This window comes from Passer montanus, unplaced genomic scaffold, assembly GCF_014805655.1.
Source record: "Passer montanus isolate IOZ18808 unplaced genomic scaffold, ASM1480565v1 scaffold24, whole genome shotgun sequence".
In the NCBI taxonomy this organism is placed as follows: Eukaryota; Metazoa; Chordata; class Aves; order Passeriformes; family Passeridae; genus Passer; species Passer montanus.
The window spans coordinates 1,635,880-1,652,368 of record NW_024367037.1 but is presented as its reverse complement, the minus strand read 5'-3'; the positions used below and the strand labels follow the sequence as shown (position 1 = coordinate 1,652,368).

Sequence of the window (16,489 nt, the reverse complement as noted above, 5' to 3'; positions counted from 1 at the left end):
GGCGTTTTTGGCGATTACTTCGGTGCGAAGCTCGGGGCAGGTTATCACGGGGTGCAGAGGGTCCTCCAGAGGCGGAGCCTGCTTTGGGCCGGGGAAGAGCCGCTCCCGTTCCCGCCCCGGTCCCCGCTGCTGCCGCCGGGAGCCGCCGGGCGGTGCGCGCGGCCCGGGAGAGCGGCATTCCCGTTTTCCTGCTGCGGAAGTGACGCGCTCCGGGCGCGCCCCGCCAGCGCCGCCGACGGTTCCTGCGGCGGGGCGAGATGGCGGCGCCCGGAGCCCCGGTGACCGTCACCGTCACGTACAGTAAGCGCCCGCGGCAGGGGCACGGGCGGGGGGCTCAGCTCCGGCCCTCCCCGGCCTGTGCCCGCCATCCCCGCCCGGGAGCGGGCGCTGCGGGGCGGGCGGGCCGCGGCTGCACCCGCGGTGGGGCCGGGTGGGGGCGGCCTCGGCGGGGCTCGGCCCCGCTCTGCCTGCCGTCCGTCCCGGCTGCTGCCGTGAGGCTGCGCTCCGTACTGGCCGCGGCTTGCCAGGGTCTCCTCCAGCTGGGTGCCGGGCGTAGGTGTGCTGCAGGGTGGTGGTGGGAGCAGGTGACACGGCGGCCTTGGCCGCGGAGCGCAGAGCAGAGGTCCTGTGGGGGCGACGAGGATCTGGGGGAGACTGCAGCATCTCTCTTAAAAGGAAGGGGTCAGGGAGCTGGGTCTGTTCAGCCTCACGGAGAGGTGACAGAGGTTGATGTGAATGAATGTCTGAAGGGAGGGATTCCAAGAAGATGGAGCCAGGCTCTTCTCAGTGATGCTCAGCAATAGCACAAGAGGCAGTGGGCAGAAACTGATGCACAGGAAGTTCCACCTGAACACGAGGAAGAACTTCTTTATTGTGGGACTGTGCCTTGGCACAACTTGCCCAGAAAGGGTCTCCCTCACTGGAGGTATTCAAGAGCTGTCTGGACACAATCCTGTGCCACATGCTCTAGGATGACCCTGCTTGGGCTGGGAAGTTGGACCAGTTGTGGTCCCTTCAAGCTGATCCATTCTGTGTTTCTGTTCTTTGGGTAATCTTCATTTAGACGAAATGTATTGCTGAAGTCAGCACTGCATGGTAACAGCAGGTGCTACCCAATAGGCTTTCTTCTGGTTTGTTGAAGAGGCTTAGGTGTTGGCAGCTAGTGAGCTGCAAGGCTGCAACAGAGAGTGGTTTCTTTGGTGGGACAGGTGGGTGTCAGCCTGATGGAGTGGGTCACTCAAAGGCCAGCTGAGTTGGGCTTTTTTGCCCCTTAAAAAAAACCAGAGGAATGAGAAGAAGGTGGAGGGGAAGATGTATATATAACAAATATCAAACCTTGCTGTAAAGGGGTGAGAATAGCTTGGACTTCACAGCTCTTACAAATAAGATGGGGAACACCATGGTTAAATTTTGAAATGGCTCTAAGTGAGACAGTAGAGGAATGAAGAAGATAGTAAGGTATTAAATCAGAAAGATGTTCTGCTGAATTTTGTTAGCAAAATGTAGTAATTGTTTATTGTATTTTTTAAAAAAATTGAATAATAAGTTCTGCCTTTGGTTCTTTTGCCCTATGTTGGTAATGTTGTTTCCATCTCTAAAGCTTATTCTTTATTTCTGATTGCTCATTCATGTTTTCAAATTGTGTTTCAAATTGTTTCATTAAAATGTCTCCTTTATCACCTGGTAGTTTTATTTCAGAGTCTCTGGTGGGGAATTTTGTGGAATAATTTGTTTGAGTCATCATGATTCATGTGCTCCCTGGTGCCTTCAGAGAGTGGCATTTGATCTGAGGGGTTTTCATTTTGCAAAGGTGTCAGCAGTTTAATGATTTTATATGTTTATAATTCCAATGTCTTGCTGTTTGGCAACAGCCTGCTTGTCTGAGAATGTTTTTGTCTTTCCAGTTCTTTTCTTACGTGATAATGGCTTTGTCATTAACAGACAGCAAATAGAAGCCTTAGTTCAGCTTGGGCTTCACCTGTGTGATTTACACCTGCAGCTGTCAGATGCTGGCAGAACATTTTTAGTAAAGTTTTGTGTGCTTGAGTGAAAGTGGGAAAGATGGAAATTAGGGCTGAGAAACAGAACGGCAGTAGACCCACATGTGTGACTTGACAGTCTGCAAGTGTGGTGGGCAGACCCTGGCTGGACATCAGGTGCCCACCAAAGCCACTCTGTCATTCCCTTCCTCACCTGGGCAGGGGACAGAAAATACAACAAACACTCATGGCTTGAGAGAATGGCAGGGAGAGAGCACTCACCAGGTCATGGGCAAAACAGACTTAACCTGGGAACTTGTAGTTTATGAACATTCAAATCAGAGTAGAACAATGAGAACTAAAAGAGAAAAAACGACTTTTCCTCCGGGCTTAACTTTCCTCCTGATTCTCTAATTTCTCCTGCCTGAACAGTGCAGAGGAATGTGGGCTCTGGTCAATTCATCACACTGTCTCTGCTGCTCCTTCCTCCTCAGGGGGAGGGCTCTTCACACTCTTCCCCTGCTCCAGCATGGGTTCCTCTTAAGGACTGCAGTGCTTCAGGAACAAACTGCTCCAGTGTGGACTCCTTCTTCCATGGGTCTGCAGATCCCTGCCAGGAGCCTGCTCCAGCACAGGCTTCCCACAGGGTCACAGCCTCCTCTCAGGCATCCACCTGCTCTGGTGTGGGATCCTCCATGGGGCATGGCTGCTTCACCATGGTCTTCACTGTGGGCTGCAGGGGAATCTCAGCTCTGGCACCTGCAGCAACCCATGAGTTGTTTCTTATGGTGATTTCACTCTGCTGTGATTTTACAGTAAAATTTGTTTACAGTCTGTCCAAAGTGGTGCTCATAATTTGTAATTAAACTGGTTCTATTGTTACACAAACTTCATCCACAGTTAGTGTTTGTTTGGTTTTTTTTTTCTCTCAGTTGCTCATGGGCATAGCCCTTATACAAAGCAGTTGTATATATCAACATGACCTTTTGAAATATATTGAGGTTGTCTTTTGTGGTTTGTTTTTTTCCCCCAAAACAAACTGATAAGAAGGGCTGTTCATGGAAAATGCTTGGGTGAGAGGGACATAATGTGATCTTTAGCTTAAAATTGTCTTGGAATAACAGATTTTGTTAGAGCTTTAAAATATTTGAGGCTACAGTGTCATTTGTCATGTGACTATGAGAGGCTGAGCATTTTAAAATCAATTTTTCTAGCACTCCTTTTTAAAAGATAGGTGCACTTTAAATTAGAGGTATGAGAATAGTTTTTCTTCTGTTGTATGTGTTAAGTTCTCTCTTCCTGTAGAGTGAAAAATGCCTGTTTTGATTTCCCTTGCAGCCAGAGGTGGTTGATTCCTGTGGGTGCTCTCAGATTGACAGACTTTATGTGTGTGGGAGCAGAGGGTTGTAGAAAGGGTCTGTTGCAAAGCAGATATTAATAGGCATACTCCTTTTTCCCCCTAAGAACTACCTCCTGTTAGCATGGCATGTAAGTAATCTTAGGGAGTCTGAATAGGAAGTGGAAGGTGACAGATAAGCTGGGACTTCTCCAAGTGGTTATGTCTGCTTATCAGTACTATATGGGGAGAAATAGTTTTTGTACTCTGAGAATTCTTTCTGGTTGGTGGTGGAGGTGAAACAGGGTAGACAATGATTGCTTGTTTCTCATGTTTGAGAAGAAGGGAGCAAATTGTCTCAGATACCAAAGACTCATGTCATTAGAAGTTCCTACAAGTAGGAAATGGAATACATCAGGAAGGTGTGGGCTTTCATACTTTAGCTTGTGGGATGTCTGGACACCATCTGTACTCTTAAAAAGAGATAGGGAATAATATTTAGCAGGAGCTAAATTACGCCAGTAAAATGCACCCAGTCAAACTCTTCAGGTTATTCCAATGTAAACCAAAATTTTCAGCTGAGGTCAGTCACTTCAAGAGGAAGGAAGTAAGGTAGAATAATTTGATTGAAAATTCTGATTCTACATAAGAACCTGTCATTTAAGAACTTTCTGCATTAATGATAATAAATATTAGAGATGGATTCTCTCTGTAATATTTTCTAGGTTACAATAAGTATTACTGTTAATCTGTTTTTCTACTAGGTAATGAAAAGCACAGTATTCAAGTTGCTTCTCAACGAGAAGATGGTGAACCTACACTACAGGACATGGCTGTACTTATTGAACAAGTCACTGGTGTTCCAGTTCCTTTTCAGAAACTGATATACAAAGGTAATTTATAAAACTGCCATATTTCTTATAGATTATGAGCTTTCATCAGGTGTCATTCTTTTTGAATGTCTTCAAAAAGAAATTCTTATGCCACTAAGTGTACTTAAACTGTTTTTTTCCTCTCTCGTTCTTCGTTTAGGAAAGTCTCTGAAAGAATTGGAACAACCATTATCAGCACTTGGTGTTAAAAATGGTTGCAAAGTCATGTTGATTGGGAAAAGGGTAAGCATTGCTTTTGACCTTTTTTCCCCTTAAACTATCAACATTTTTGTCACTAAGTCAGCTGCTGAACACAGAAACAAGATGGAGCATTAACCTAATTTTGTATACCTATCCACAGAGTTGAGTTCAGTCTCATGTTACACTGCAAATAACTGCAGTTTGTACCTTTCTGAAATTACATTATTGGCTCGCTTCTGCTTTACATTATTGAGAGAACTCTGCCTAATCTATGGTCAGTGTTCATGAACTTTCTGTGCACTGATGACATTATCTGCTCATCTTATTTTTCTGGTTTAAAAAAACTTTCCCAACTGTTACTACTGAGTCTTGATCATCTAGGTTATTTCTGGTGAAATGATTTGTGGCTGGCTTTGCAACTTGAGGATGAGGTAAAAATCTTATGATGTAAATATTGCCTATACTTTAGAAATGATAAGTTGACAAAAAGAAAAAAAACAAACTGCTCTTTTCCATTTTCCTTCAAATTAATCTCATTAAATGTGTTTATATACATTGCTGATTTAAGTATATTTGTAATTAAGCTTTGGAAGAAGCTGATTTGGGAGTTACTGAAATATGGAAAGAATAGCCACAGTGTAGTGTGTATTCTAAACCCTCAGAAGCCTTTATGTCTGTATCAGCACTGCTGCTTTTTAGCTGCATTGTATCTTTATTTGTTCCTTAGTTGTGAATGTTGTACTTTTGAATACACAGAATAGTCCAGAAGAAGAGGCTGAATTAAAGAAGTTAAAAGATTTGGAGAAGTCAGTGGAGCAAATAGCTAATAAGTTAGAGGAAGTTAATAAAGAGTTCACAAGTATCCAGAAGGTATGCCAGTTTTGTATCACTTTATATCTTTGCAAAGCAGTTTTGTAGATATTTCTATGTAAAAAAAAACCAAAAACCCCAAACAAAACAGTTTGGAGGTTTTGAGTAGTCAGTAATAGCTGCCCTTCCTAAATGTCCAAGAGTCAGTAATAATTCTTAGTGAATTCCAAATGCCATTTATGAGTTTGCAAAATAGAGACATGGCACTGTTTGGAGAAAGGTAAATATTGTTTCATATGGGATAACTTACATTCTTTATATCTGGACAAACTTAGAGTTCTCTCAAAGACCAAACAAGAAGGCCTATTACATGTTTATCATTTTAGTAAACCTGGTGGATCTTACATTTACCATGTCAAGAATTGATAAAATCCAGAAGAATGCAGATTAAGATTAGAGTCCCTATCATGCTTGAAAATACAGAAATAGTAAAAGTGTTTTCTGCTGTTGTGGATTGACAGATTTTCTAAGGTGAGTATTGTGTAGGGTATAGAATAATTTTGTTTTTTCTTCTTCAGGGATTTTTAGCAAAGGATCTCCAAGCAGAAGCACTAAAACAGCTGGACAAGAGAATAAAAGGAACTGCAGAGCAGTTCATGAAGACCCTTGAACAAATTGATGCCATTGTAAGTAACTAACCACAGAAGAGGGTCGAATCCCGAGAGAAACTTATTTGACGTTTTAATGTACTAAGAAATCTATTTTTGGCTATCCAAGTGCTTCACAGTCATTAGTGGATCATAACCTTACATTACATTTTCAGAGTATAATATACATCTTCCTGTATCATGCAGCTGAGATTAGTACAATAGTAGATTAGAATAAGAGTCTTGTACAGAGATAAATAGAAAATTGCTCCAAGCAGGGTATTTCCTTACTGTGTTTCTCTGTAAGCCTCATGATATAATTATGTTGCATATCAAGATCATAACAGCCTGCTCTGAAGGAAAAATGCTGCTTTTCTGTGGTAGTGGTGTCCTTAGGTCCCCTCCTTGGTACAGTGACCTTATGTTGGATTTTTTTTCCAGAAATATGCCATGCAAATATCTATAACTGGTGAACCAATGTAATTTAATTTGATGGACTCTTTGTAAAAGTTCAACAGTGGACTAAATCAGAGTTATAATTTGAACTGGCCATCATTAAGTGCTGTGTAATATGGATGTGTTCCTGGGAATGGTGGGAAGCTTACTAAGTAATTTCCTGCTTTTGTTTTGTGAGCCTATGATGATAACGTAGTCTTTGCTGTTTGTTATAGCCAACAGTTCTAAATACTTTTTTTTTAATTGCTGTATTCTAAGTATTTTGAAGTGTTCAAATTTCTGTTTCCTTTTGTGCCTTGTATAAAGGAGAATATTGTGCTGACAGTTACTGAATGCTGTTAGACATAAAGACTTCATGTAACTGATTTCCTGCTTGAAGTGGCAGATTTACTATGCGTTGTCATGAAAATATCAGTAAGGTGACAACAACTGTCTCAATTGGAGGGGGTTGACCCCTTCAAGTTTTGATACCAAATCCTATTTGGGAAAAAACTCAGTACTTGTATTCTGGGTGCAGTTCTGGAACACAGCATGCTGCCTTTTAAAACTGTTTCACTGCTTTCTGAATAACCCAAACTCAATTTCCCAAGTTTACTTTTAATTCTGTTACTTTTTGCATGGTTTAAACAGAAAGCATGCTGTGCTGTATCTCCTTATCCAAAATACTCTAAATAGTACTGGACAGGGATTTTAGGTCTAGTACAATGTTTTGGAAGACTTATAATCAGTGACTTGGTGTTTAGATTTGGGAAGTAATGGAGTACCTGTATTTTGTTTTTTGAGAAAGTGGAGCAGTCAGAGCTAAGACTAATTAATTACAATTAATTACAATTACAATTAATATTACAATTAATTCATCCAAAATCTGTAGTAATTGTTTGTTACTTTATTGAATAAGAGCCATAAGAGCCTATGACATTGAAAAGTTTGTTTGTTTGTTTTTTAAGTAAGGGTTTGGTTGCTGGTGATTGCAGTTACATGGCACATATTTGTTTCTTTCAATATACAAAGTTGGCTGTGAGATGTGTCATGAAAACTGGACTAATGTGCAATCTTGCAGATGAAATGCATGTAGGTAGGTGGAATCTTTACATAAAATGTGTGAGTTCAAAGTGCTGGTATCACACCAGGTCAGATGAACAGGCCACCAACTTACCGAGGCAGCAGCACTCAGCTGCACTGTGGTTGTGCACTGTATGGAGGCATCAGTACAGACTGGTACTGAGGGATGTGTATGAGCAATAAATGAGTTCCGCTGGAGTAAAAAATGCCAAATAGAAATGCAAAGCAGTAAAGTATTTTGTCTTATTGTAGAATTGGTTTATACAAGTAATTAGCATTCTTTTCAGCAGCCAAGTAAAAAGCTAGTTTTGACACATCTGTTAAATGCTATTGAACGTGTAGAGGTGCTGTTGATTGAGTCAACAGCATGTTAAAAAATTCAGAGGGAAAAAAATGTGACTGACGGAGAAGAATGGGTGATGTGTTGTAGAAGTCAAACATACCAGCAAGCTCACACTATAAATATTCCAGCTTTTTTCTTTGGCAGAATTGCTACAACTCATTAAGGTGTCTCAGCTGCTCTGTGTTATTTGGATCACTCAAGACTATACAGCTTGATGCAAAATGAGATTTGGTTGGTTACAGAGAGATAAGGGTGAGGAAGCCTGCATATTGTTCTCTTTCTATTTTAGGAGTCTCACTCTCTTACTGGAAGCAACCAAGCTCATTAATTATATGATCTGAGTTTGGAACTAAATACTTTTACTAGACACCATGCATTCAACAATTGTGAATTTAAAAGATGGGATTTGGAAGGTGGAGAAGTAAGTTTATAATCATACAGTAGTGGGGTGTGAGAGAAAAAATACAGTGTTGCCACTGCCAGAGGTGTGAAAGAAAAGTCATGAAGGGATGCTTTTGGGTAGAGCATCTGTAACTTAAGTGTTGTAACATAAATGTGTTTAAACAGCTACTGCTTTCACTGCATCTAAAAATTATGTCTGACACAGTCAGACATTGCCATAAGCCACAGATCTTAGAAGTTTTCTTCAGGAAGAATGCAGTTGAGTCTTGTTCAATAGTTGAAGATTTGTGTGTGTGCATTCACAGATGTGCTGCTAATTTCATCAGTGAAAACAATTGATCCAGGAATAGAAGTCAAAACACACTATTTATTACAAATCTCAGTGAGAAGAATACGGGAAATGCTTTACTTGGTCATCTGGATCAGTTTTTTAAATATCTAAAAGGCTTTTTCAAGAAAAAGCAAAGTTTTTCTGAGCTCAGTAGGAAGATTTGAATCCACAGTCACGACAGTATGTACCTGTGAACCAGCTCTGATTTAACGAATGCTTTCACCAATATTGCAGTGTCAGCACTCACTTTGTCTTCAAGATGGTCTCCTATTAAATGGCAGATTTTTTTAATCTAGAAAGACAATATTGCAGAGAACAGATTGTTCTAAGAATAGAAAAAAGCTTCCTCTTATGAAATACCAGTCACTGATTTTGTTAACATGAATTCACAACAGATCTGTCAAATTGCATCTATCAGTATTGAGGACATTGATAGTGCTACTGACTCATAGGTATGGGTAATTACATCAGTGTTACATCTGTATTACATCTGAGGTGACCTTTGAGGCTGGAGCCATACATCAGTATTGCATCCAAGGTAAACTTTGGAATGGAGGTGGGCGTCTGTGATTTCGCCACAGTTGCTGGTTCAGCAGCAGGAAATCTTTTTCCTTCCTTGGCTGACAGCTGTTACATGGCTTAGCAGCTACAAGGTATCACCATGTTCCCCCTCTTGCAGGATTTGGACAGACCCTGGTCGTGGTGTCTCCAGTCCACCCTCTCTTTAGGCCCCCTTAGTGTTTATTTGTGGGAAGTCGGGCATGCTGACCTCATTCCATCCAGGAAGCAGCAACTGCATTTTCTCAGTATAATTTTCCATATTGTTATATCTGGATTGGCAACTTTCCACCCATTTCCATCTTCCACTTCATCCCCCCTTAACCTCTGTGCTGACTAAAATTTTTGTTACTTTCCTACCAAGTTTCAGTAATGGAAACTAGGTTGTAGCTTTCTACTCCAGCCACCATGCTGTTAGGGCTCAAGAGGGAAACACCAGTGAAATACCTCTGAGGAGATAAGGAGTGTTCCTGTAGGGAGGTGACACGGCCCACAGCTCAGCTGAAGTGCCTCACACCAGTGCACACAGCATGGGCAACAAACAGGGAGAGTAGAATCCATTTGTCTGAACACGAAAAGAAAAGAACACCGTTTTTTTGTTGTTTGTATTTTGATTTTTACAAAAGTTTATGTATCTAAACCTCCCAGCTGTGTTCACATTTGGGCTGAAATGAAACAGATTAGGTTAGAGAAACCCGTATTCTTGGTCTGGAGTTAGGGTGGAAAATAAAAGGTAAACTAGTGAGAAACTCACAAGATTTCTATACATCTTCACCAGTGAGAACACAGTGTTTTTAAGAACGTTCACATAAACTTTATATAATGATAATAATCTGTACAGGTGTTTTGCCCGTTAAGAAAAAAATCATAAACCTGAGCACCATTCCTCAGCAACACCCCAGTTTGACATAGCTCGGAAAAGACAAAGCATGTAGCACTTGCCAGGATGACATGCATGAACATAATGGGTGGCAGGAGTACAATAAATGATGCAGTTTGAATTAAATGAAAAGCTGACATCGTGTAACACTTCACATCTGTTGCCTTCCATGAGTACATTGCAGAGATGATCAGATGTACAGGTTAGACTGGGAATGGCTGCATTACTAATGATACATTCAGTGATGGCAAGTGGTAGAGTTAATGTATTTGCAAGAAATTTGTTCATGTTATAGTCTCTGAAAAAGCTCTGAAGAACAGTTAACATACACCACAGAAGAAAAAGCAGTGTGTTTAGTCTGTTTCTGTTCTTTCCCTAAAGACACATGGTAGATTTGCTAGCCCGGTTCTTTGCAGTCAGCATGCTGCATCCCTGGCTTTTTAATAACTTTTTCTTATATATTCTTTCCTGTGTAATCATCCTTACTGAGCAGGCATGACATTTTCAGGATGCCTATTCAGAGGATTCTTTGATAATTCCAGTTTTTGCTGTAAGTCTAATGTGTTCATTTCAACATTAACCTTCATCATCTTGTTTGCTTATTTCACTGCAGAGTCTGCCAGAGAATTTCAGTGACTGCAAACTGAAAAAGAAGGGGTTAGTGAAGAGGGTCCAGGTGAGTTTTCTTAGTTTGTTTTTGGTGTGTTTTCTTCCTTTTTTTTTTTGTCCATAAATGCTGAGCACTTTTATACCAAGAGTTTGTGAAAATGAGCTGTTTATATTTTTTCAGTGTTTGTTCTTACATTGGTATTTTGTATGATCTCCCTTTGAGGTCATACAAAATAGCACACAGAATACAGATTTTCATAGGTCATGCTGTTTTCAGATAATGTTTGTTATTTACATTAATGGTTTGTCTTATGGCTGCCTGATGATGTGAAATAATTCTGATAACTTGTAAAGACAACGGGATTGATCATTCCTCCTTTTCTGAATCTTGATGGACTGGAGTAATGCCTGAGGTCTGGGCACAAGGATGCAGTTAACTGTAACTCCTGCTGACCTACTCCTGACCTTGCCAGAGGTGTTCTTTGGAAAATTTAGCTTATACTGCAATGCACCAGCCTTCTTTGCAGAGTAGGTCTTTAAGATCTGTACAGCAGAGTAGCTGTGCTGGGGATGGAGGGTTTAATTGCTTTGCTGTGGTATGATGCTTGTAAATTCCTAGGTATCGTTTTCTTAGAAACCTTGTTACAAAACTGAAGGTTTGTTAGTAAATACTGGAATTTAGCTCCCTTCACTCAAACTTACATAAATGAAGGGTAATGCTACTTGTATTACTGTTTTTATTTCTATTGTGCTAACTTTAGTGCTAGGATGGGCTCCTAAAAATGTGGAAGTACGTTGCATTCATATACAGAGTTGAATGATTTTGTCTTTTGCTGTTACCTTATTAAATACCTCCCATTGATGTTTCACGAGGTTTTTAGAATAGCCATCTATTTTAAAGGAAGGCCCACCAAGAAGTACTTCATAGGAGAAATGGTTTTAGTTACAGCTTTAGAGACAAAGCACTTTGAACTCAGTTATTGACATAAGTTCAGGTAATGCAAATGGAAATGAAGGTGGTTGCTGTGTGTGGCTGTGTTATGTGGTTGTTCTGAACACACTCTTGATTCCATGTGCCTCACCAATGCAGCAAAACTTGTAATAGAGTGGTGGCTATCAACTTTATGGAAGCTACTGGATCCCCACTCTTGGGTGAAATTACAGAATAAGTAAGTGGGGCTTTGTTTTAAGAACTGCTGTGTAAGCATAATGGATTCTGTTGAGCAAAGATCAGAATTATTTATGTGCTTTTGTAGGCACAGCATTATGCAGTTGTGCATTATGAACCCTTTGAGGACTCCAGAAGAATTCTAAGGGGTTTCAGACCAGACAAACAGTTTGTTTTTCCAGAGCAAGAACAAGAAAACAGTGCTTTTAAGTTATGCTTATTATTCTTAAATGTCCATGAAAGCAAGGGGGAGCTGTTAACTGCCTTCTGCTGCTGGTAGTCACACATCTTCCAGGGTGGGAAGATAAATATGAAAGAGTAGCAGCCAGCAACTGCAGTTGTTACCACCTTCATTTTTTCATCACTCAAGTTCTTACAGCCATGAGTTGATGACAGCTCAAGGGATTGGTTGGAAACAGATGATTCAAAGCAGTGTGATGGTTGAGGAACATTCACATGGCACAACAGCTTGCTGCTCTAGAAGGAAAGTGCTTTCTTACTGTCATCTTAATGTAAATAACATGAAATGTCTGGTTTGACTGTCAGAGTCTGGTGCAGACATATCAAAAACAAAAGTGAGATGTGAATAGCTAATGGGAGAATCTTTCTCAGGAAGTGCAGTGTACTTGCATTCCTTGGGGTTGGCCTAAAACAGTTCACTGGCTTAAAGTGCTGGCATGTTGTGCTGTGTACAGGCTGAGCAAAGTGACCAGGGGCTGCTGGCTCCCAGTTGCTCTCTTTGTGTTACTCTACTTGTGAGAACTCGTGGGCAGATTCTAAGAAAGTGTAAGGTGCTGTGGATTGCTTTTTTTGGAATGGAGCCTTCTGTTTTTTGAGGAACACCAGCTACTGATGAAGATGAAGGTTCAATGGTGCCTTGTAGTCTTGAGAAGTAGAAAAGATCTTGGTTTAATGATCTTGCTTGTTTTAAATTTGACTGAGCAGGTTTGTCCCTCCCAGCCTTGGTCTCTGAAGTATGTGTTTTAGAAAGGGACTTAGAAGTCATGTTCTAAACTGAATGAAGCACTGACTTGTCTGAACCTTTGTGTTTCCTATTGTTGTTTATGAGCTTTGGATCAACTGAAAATATGTCAGCATCAGGATTGGTTGGGCAGCCATGCTATTATCCTTATTAGCCTTATCCAGTGTCACGTTTCTGGTGGATTCTGGGTAAATACAGGTGTGGATAAGCTCTTGCCGAAACAACTGGAAAGTGGTTGTTGAGTTGACATCTCAAATTCACTATAGAAACTGCACTTTCAGTTCTTCAAAAATACCTCCCAGTGCCAAATTGTGTATCTAATAACATTTGTTTGTTTTTTATTCTCAGGTTTTTCTTGCCCAGTGTGATACCATTGAAGGGAATATTGGTCAAGAAATGGACAAGCTACAGTCAAAGAATTTGGCACTGGCAGAATGAGGCATCGCCTTACATAATTAGGAAACATAATTGCTCTATGAGCAAGAAGAAAAGTTTGCTCTTTGTTTTGGAGCACATATCCAGCTTCCTTTTTTTTTTTTCCCCTCAAAGCCCAGTCTGTTAGACTGGCACCAGTCAATCATTTCTTGCTGGTTGTCTTGTTTGCCGCTTGGTTAGAACTATTATTTTGAAAAGAAATCCTTCCTGAAGAATGGCTGAGCTAATCTTTGTGATGAATTGTGTATCTTATGGACAATAAGATAGTTTAGTTAACTAAGTTATGAAGTTTTCAGTGGTGGGCAATTTTGTCTGATATATCTTTGAATTTATTTACAGCTCAAATCAAAGAAGATCTATAATCGTACAAGTGCCATAAGTTGCAGTTGTAGGACTACAGCTAGATTGAAAAAGGCAAACTGAGACAACATCTGGGAAAGTTGAACATTCTAGTAGACAGTTCAGAGCAATAAAAAACCCCTACGCATTTGTATCTACTTAATGTTTGTATGCATTTATAAATATAAGAAAGCTTGACTATAAGGGAGTCGTACCTATTTTAGCCTTAAATTGTCATAATAAATGGAATGTACTGTAACATGTATGGTACTTAATTTTGAGTGGTGCTTTAAGTTGTTACTGAGCTCCTTGATACAGATGTATGTTTTTTACACAGATTTCTGATGTACTGTGGTTTTTATAGATTATTTGTATTTTTATTATTTGTGTTCTGTCTTGAGTTATGTTGAGAAATGAAATGAGATTATTCATGCTGCTCAAATACCAAGGGTTCAGTTCAAGCAAGGTATAACTGAGGAGCTATTTTGAAAGGTTTTTTTAATACTTTTTTCTGAATTTACTGAATTCATGATGCTATATTTAATGGGAAAATGCAGTGATTATCCCAGTATGTTAAGGCAATCAGTGAATTTTTATAACATGTTGCGAAGAGACACAGGTTTATTTTAGCAATGCCATCTGTGTGAGGGCTATGGCTGAGTCTTGCAGTCACATATGTACTGTGCTTAACCTTCTCTGTTAGGTGAGAAGTCAGCTTTTGCAGGAGACACAAACTTTGAGTGGGTGCAGCCAACTTTGCAGTGGTTGCTCAGAGGTTCTGAGCAGACTGTGGAGCATGTCAGCCTGTAGGTAACATAAATGTACAGGAGCTGCTTTTTCACTGATGCTCCTCATTGGGAGGTCAGCCAGATACAGAGCAGCCAGCGAAGCAGGGTCTGGGAAGGAGCCTCTTTCTGTGCAAGAAATAAACTCTTCATCCCAAATTAGTCAGACTGAGAATGTTTGGAATTGGCCCTTAGGTAGTGAGGCATTATCCATATGTTTTAAGTTTAGCTGTCGCTTTCAAGATAAAAATAGGAAATGTACATAAAAAGATCTTAACTTCTGATAAGTTATAAAGTTTAAATAATACCTTAAGTGTTATTATTACAGTATTGTCTTTGATGTTCGTAATTGGAGGAACATTTTTTTAGTGAAAAATGCCATTAAACAAATGAAGTGATAGTGTGCATTACAGAGGGTCACTTACATTCTAAAAATGCTGGTTGACCATACCAGGATTTGAGTTGCCATGTGTTTTGCTGTTAACCAGTTACTCCCAGCTTCTGTTTTTTCCTTATGAAATTCTCCTATCAGCATCTGTGGAGGATTTAATAGTCTAAACTCCTAGGAATCTTATCTGTCATGTTAGGATTTGGTATGGTAGGACTGTGGAAGATTTTTCCCTAGGCTAACTAGTCTGCCATGCTGCATTTCCCCAGCACTTTAAGGTTAAGAGGAGGAAGCATCAAGTTGTAGTCATTTTTGTGAAGCCCTGCCTATCCTGTGGCTGCTTCTGGAGCAGATTCAGCTGACTCTTAAACCACCAGCAACACTTGCCTAATTCAGGGAACGCAAAATCAGCCACTTTCCTATGATGGAAAGGCTCCTCACCCTCCCAAATGTGGGCTCTCTAATGCACTGAGCTTTCACAGGTGCACGTACAATAAGCAAGGAATCCCTGTGCCCATGGAGAGAACTGAGAGCTGTGGTCATGGCTAGGACTGTGTCCATTTCTGCTAAACCCAGCTGTAGTTGGGTTAACTACCCCTGTGCAGTTTTCTCTCTTGGGTGAGAACATTTACAGGCAGACATCGTCTTCCCCACAGTCTTTCCCAGAAATTGCTGCTTCCTTGGATGTGCTTGTGTGAGTACATCCTCAGCCTGTCTCGGAGCAAGGTGGATTAACTTCAGGATGTTCCATAGCAGATCTTTTGATGGTCTGGTACTTTGAGGCAAAGAGAGTGATGGTGAACCTCTCCCACCAGCACATCTGTATCCAGCAGAGGGTGGGTGTCCTGAGCCAAATTTACCTTGCAGTGTTATGTGGTTTGGTCTCTAGGACAAAAGTATGTGTATGAAGACCCAACTTCTGCAGTATAAATTGTTTTGTCTTCCAAATATAAAAATGAGTTGATTTGTTTTGGAAAACAGATGGTTATATTTAGAGTAATCCAAGACATTCTAGAGTGAATTGCCTTTTATACTTAGTTTTGGAGAGGAGAGTCATAAACATTTTTTGGTCAAAATAGCCTTAAATTCAGTAAAAGCCAGCGTCTGTGCTTTTCAAAAGTGCAGCAGACTGCAGTTGTGGGAGGAAGGGGAAGGAAGATGTGATTTTAAATATTCTTCAGAGTTTGTAAATATAAATAATCAAGCTTAAGCTATAGTCTCACTGATTCTGTAGTTCAGGTGTACTGTGATACCTGTTTCACTACTGAGTCGTTTCCTCAGCCCAACAATCTGCCATGATCACGTCAAGACAGAAGTTACTCCCTTTTGCCTTAGTTGCACTTACCCATCGTCTTCCTCCAGTTGCTGTGTTGCTCTGGCTGTGTTTACAGACCTTGGATTTGCCATCCTGGCAAATTGTACCGCAGGATTTGTCTTTTATCAAAATGGAAATTGAATTGCACATGCCCTTGGCCCGTTTCCTCTCCCAGATCCCGTGGGCTGGTGTGAGAAGAACAAAACCCAACTCAGGGAGATGTGGAGTCTGGAGCCATGGGATGAGTTGCTCTCTGGAAACAGCACAAAATTATAATGGCATCCTCCATGACCAAGTCCTCTGGAAGGTAATGTCGCTGTGAACCTGGAGCAACACTTTTTGACTTCTAATGGACACTCATGCTTTGGAGTGGAGCACTTGACACCGTGGAAGTTGGCACTAGATTTTATTTTTTTCTTTATTTGGTTAACTCACAATTGTACTGTGATAAATGAAAAGATAAAAATAAAACATGGAAAGTTCTCTGCTGGCCTCGGTCATGTTGTAGTCACTAAATTCTGTATTTGGGCTGTATTTTAGTGGAGAAGGCACACTGGGCTCTGGCTGGTGCTGTGTGTGCTGTGCAGGGCA

At 40.7% G+C, this 16,489-nt stretch overlaps 1 protein-coding gene across 2 annotated transcripts; it reads left to right on the top strand.

Annotated features, from left to right (window-relative positions):
* The first annotated feature begins 44 nt into the window (after window positions 1–44).
* BAG1 (BAG cochaperone 1) lies at window positions 45–16,384 on the top strand. 2 transcript variants are annotated; one of them, XM_039710974.1, is made up of 7 exons: window positions 51–300; window positions 4,080–4,208; window positions 4,348–4,430; window positions 5,145–5,258; window positions 5,777–5,884; window positions 10,491–10,553; window positions 12,985–16,384. In XM_039710974.1, the coding sequence occupies exons 1-7, from the start codon at window positions 258–260 to the stop codon at window positions 13,072–13,074; spliced, it is 630 nt and encodes a 209-aa protein (XP_039566908.1). In that variant the 5' UTR covers window positions 51–257; the 3' UTR covers window positions 13,075–16,384. The 2 variants fall into 2 exon arrangements, with proteins under 2 accessions (XP_039566909.1, XP_039566908.1); XM_039710975.1 differs by lacking the exon at window positions 5,145–5,258 and having other exon boundaries at window positions 45–300.
* The last annotated feature ends 105 nt before the right edge of the window (window positions 16,385–16,489 follow it).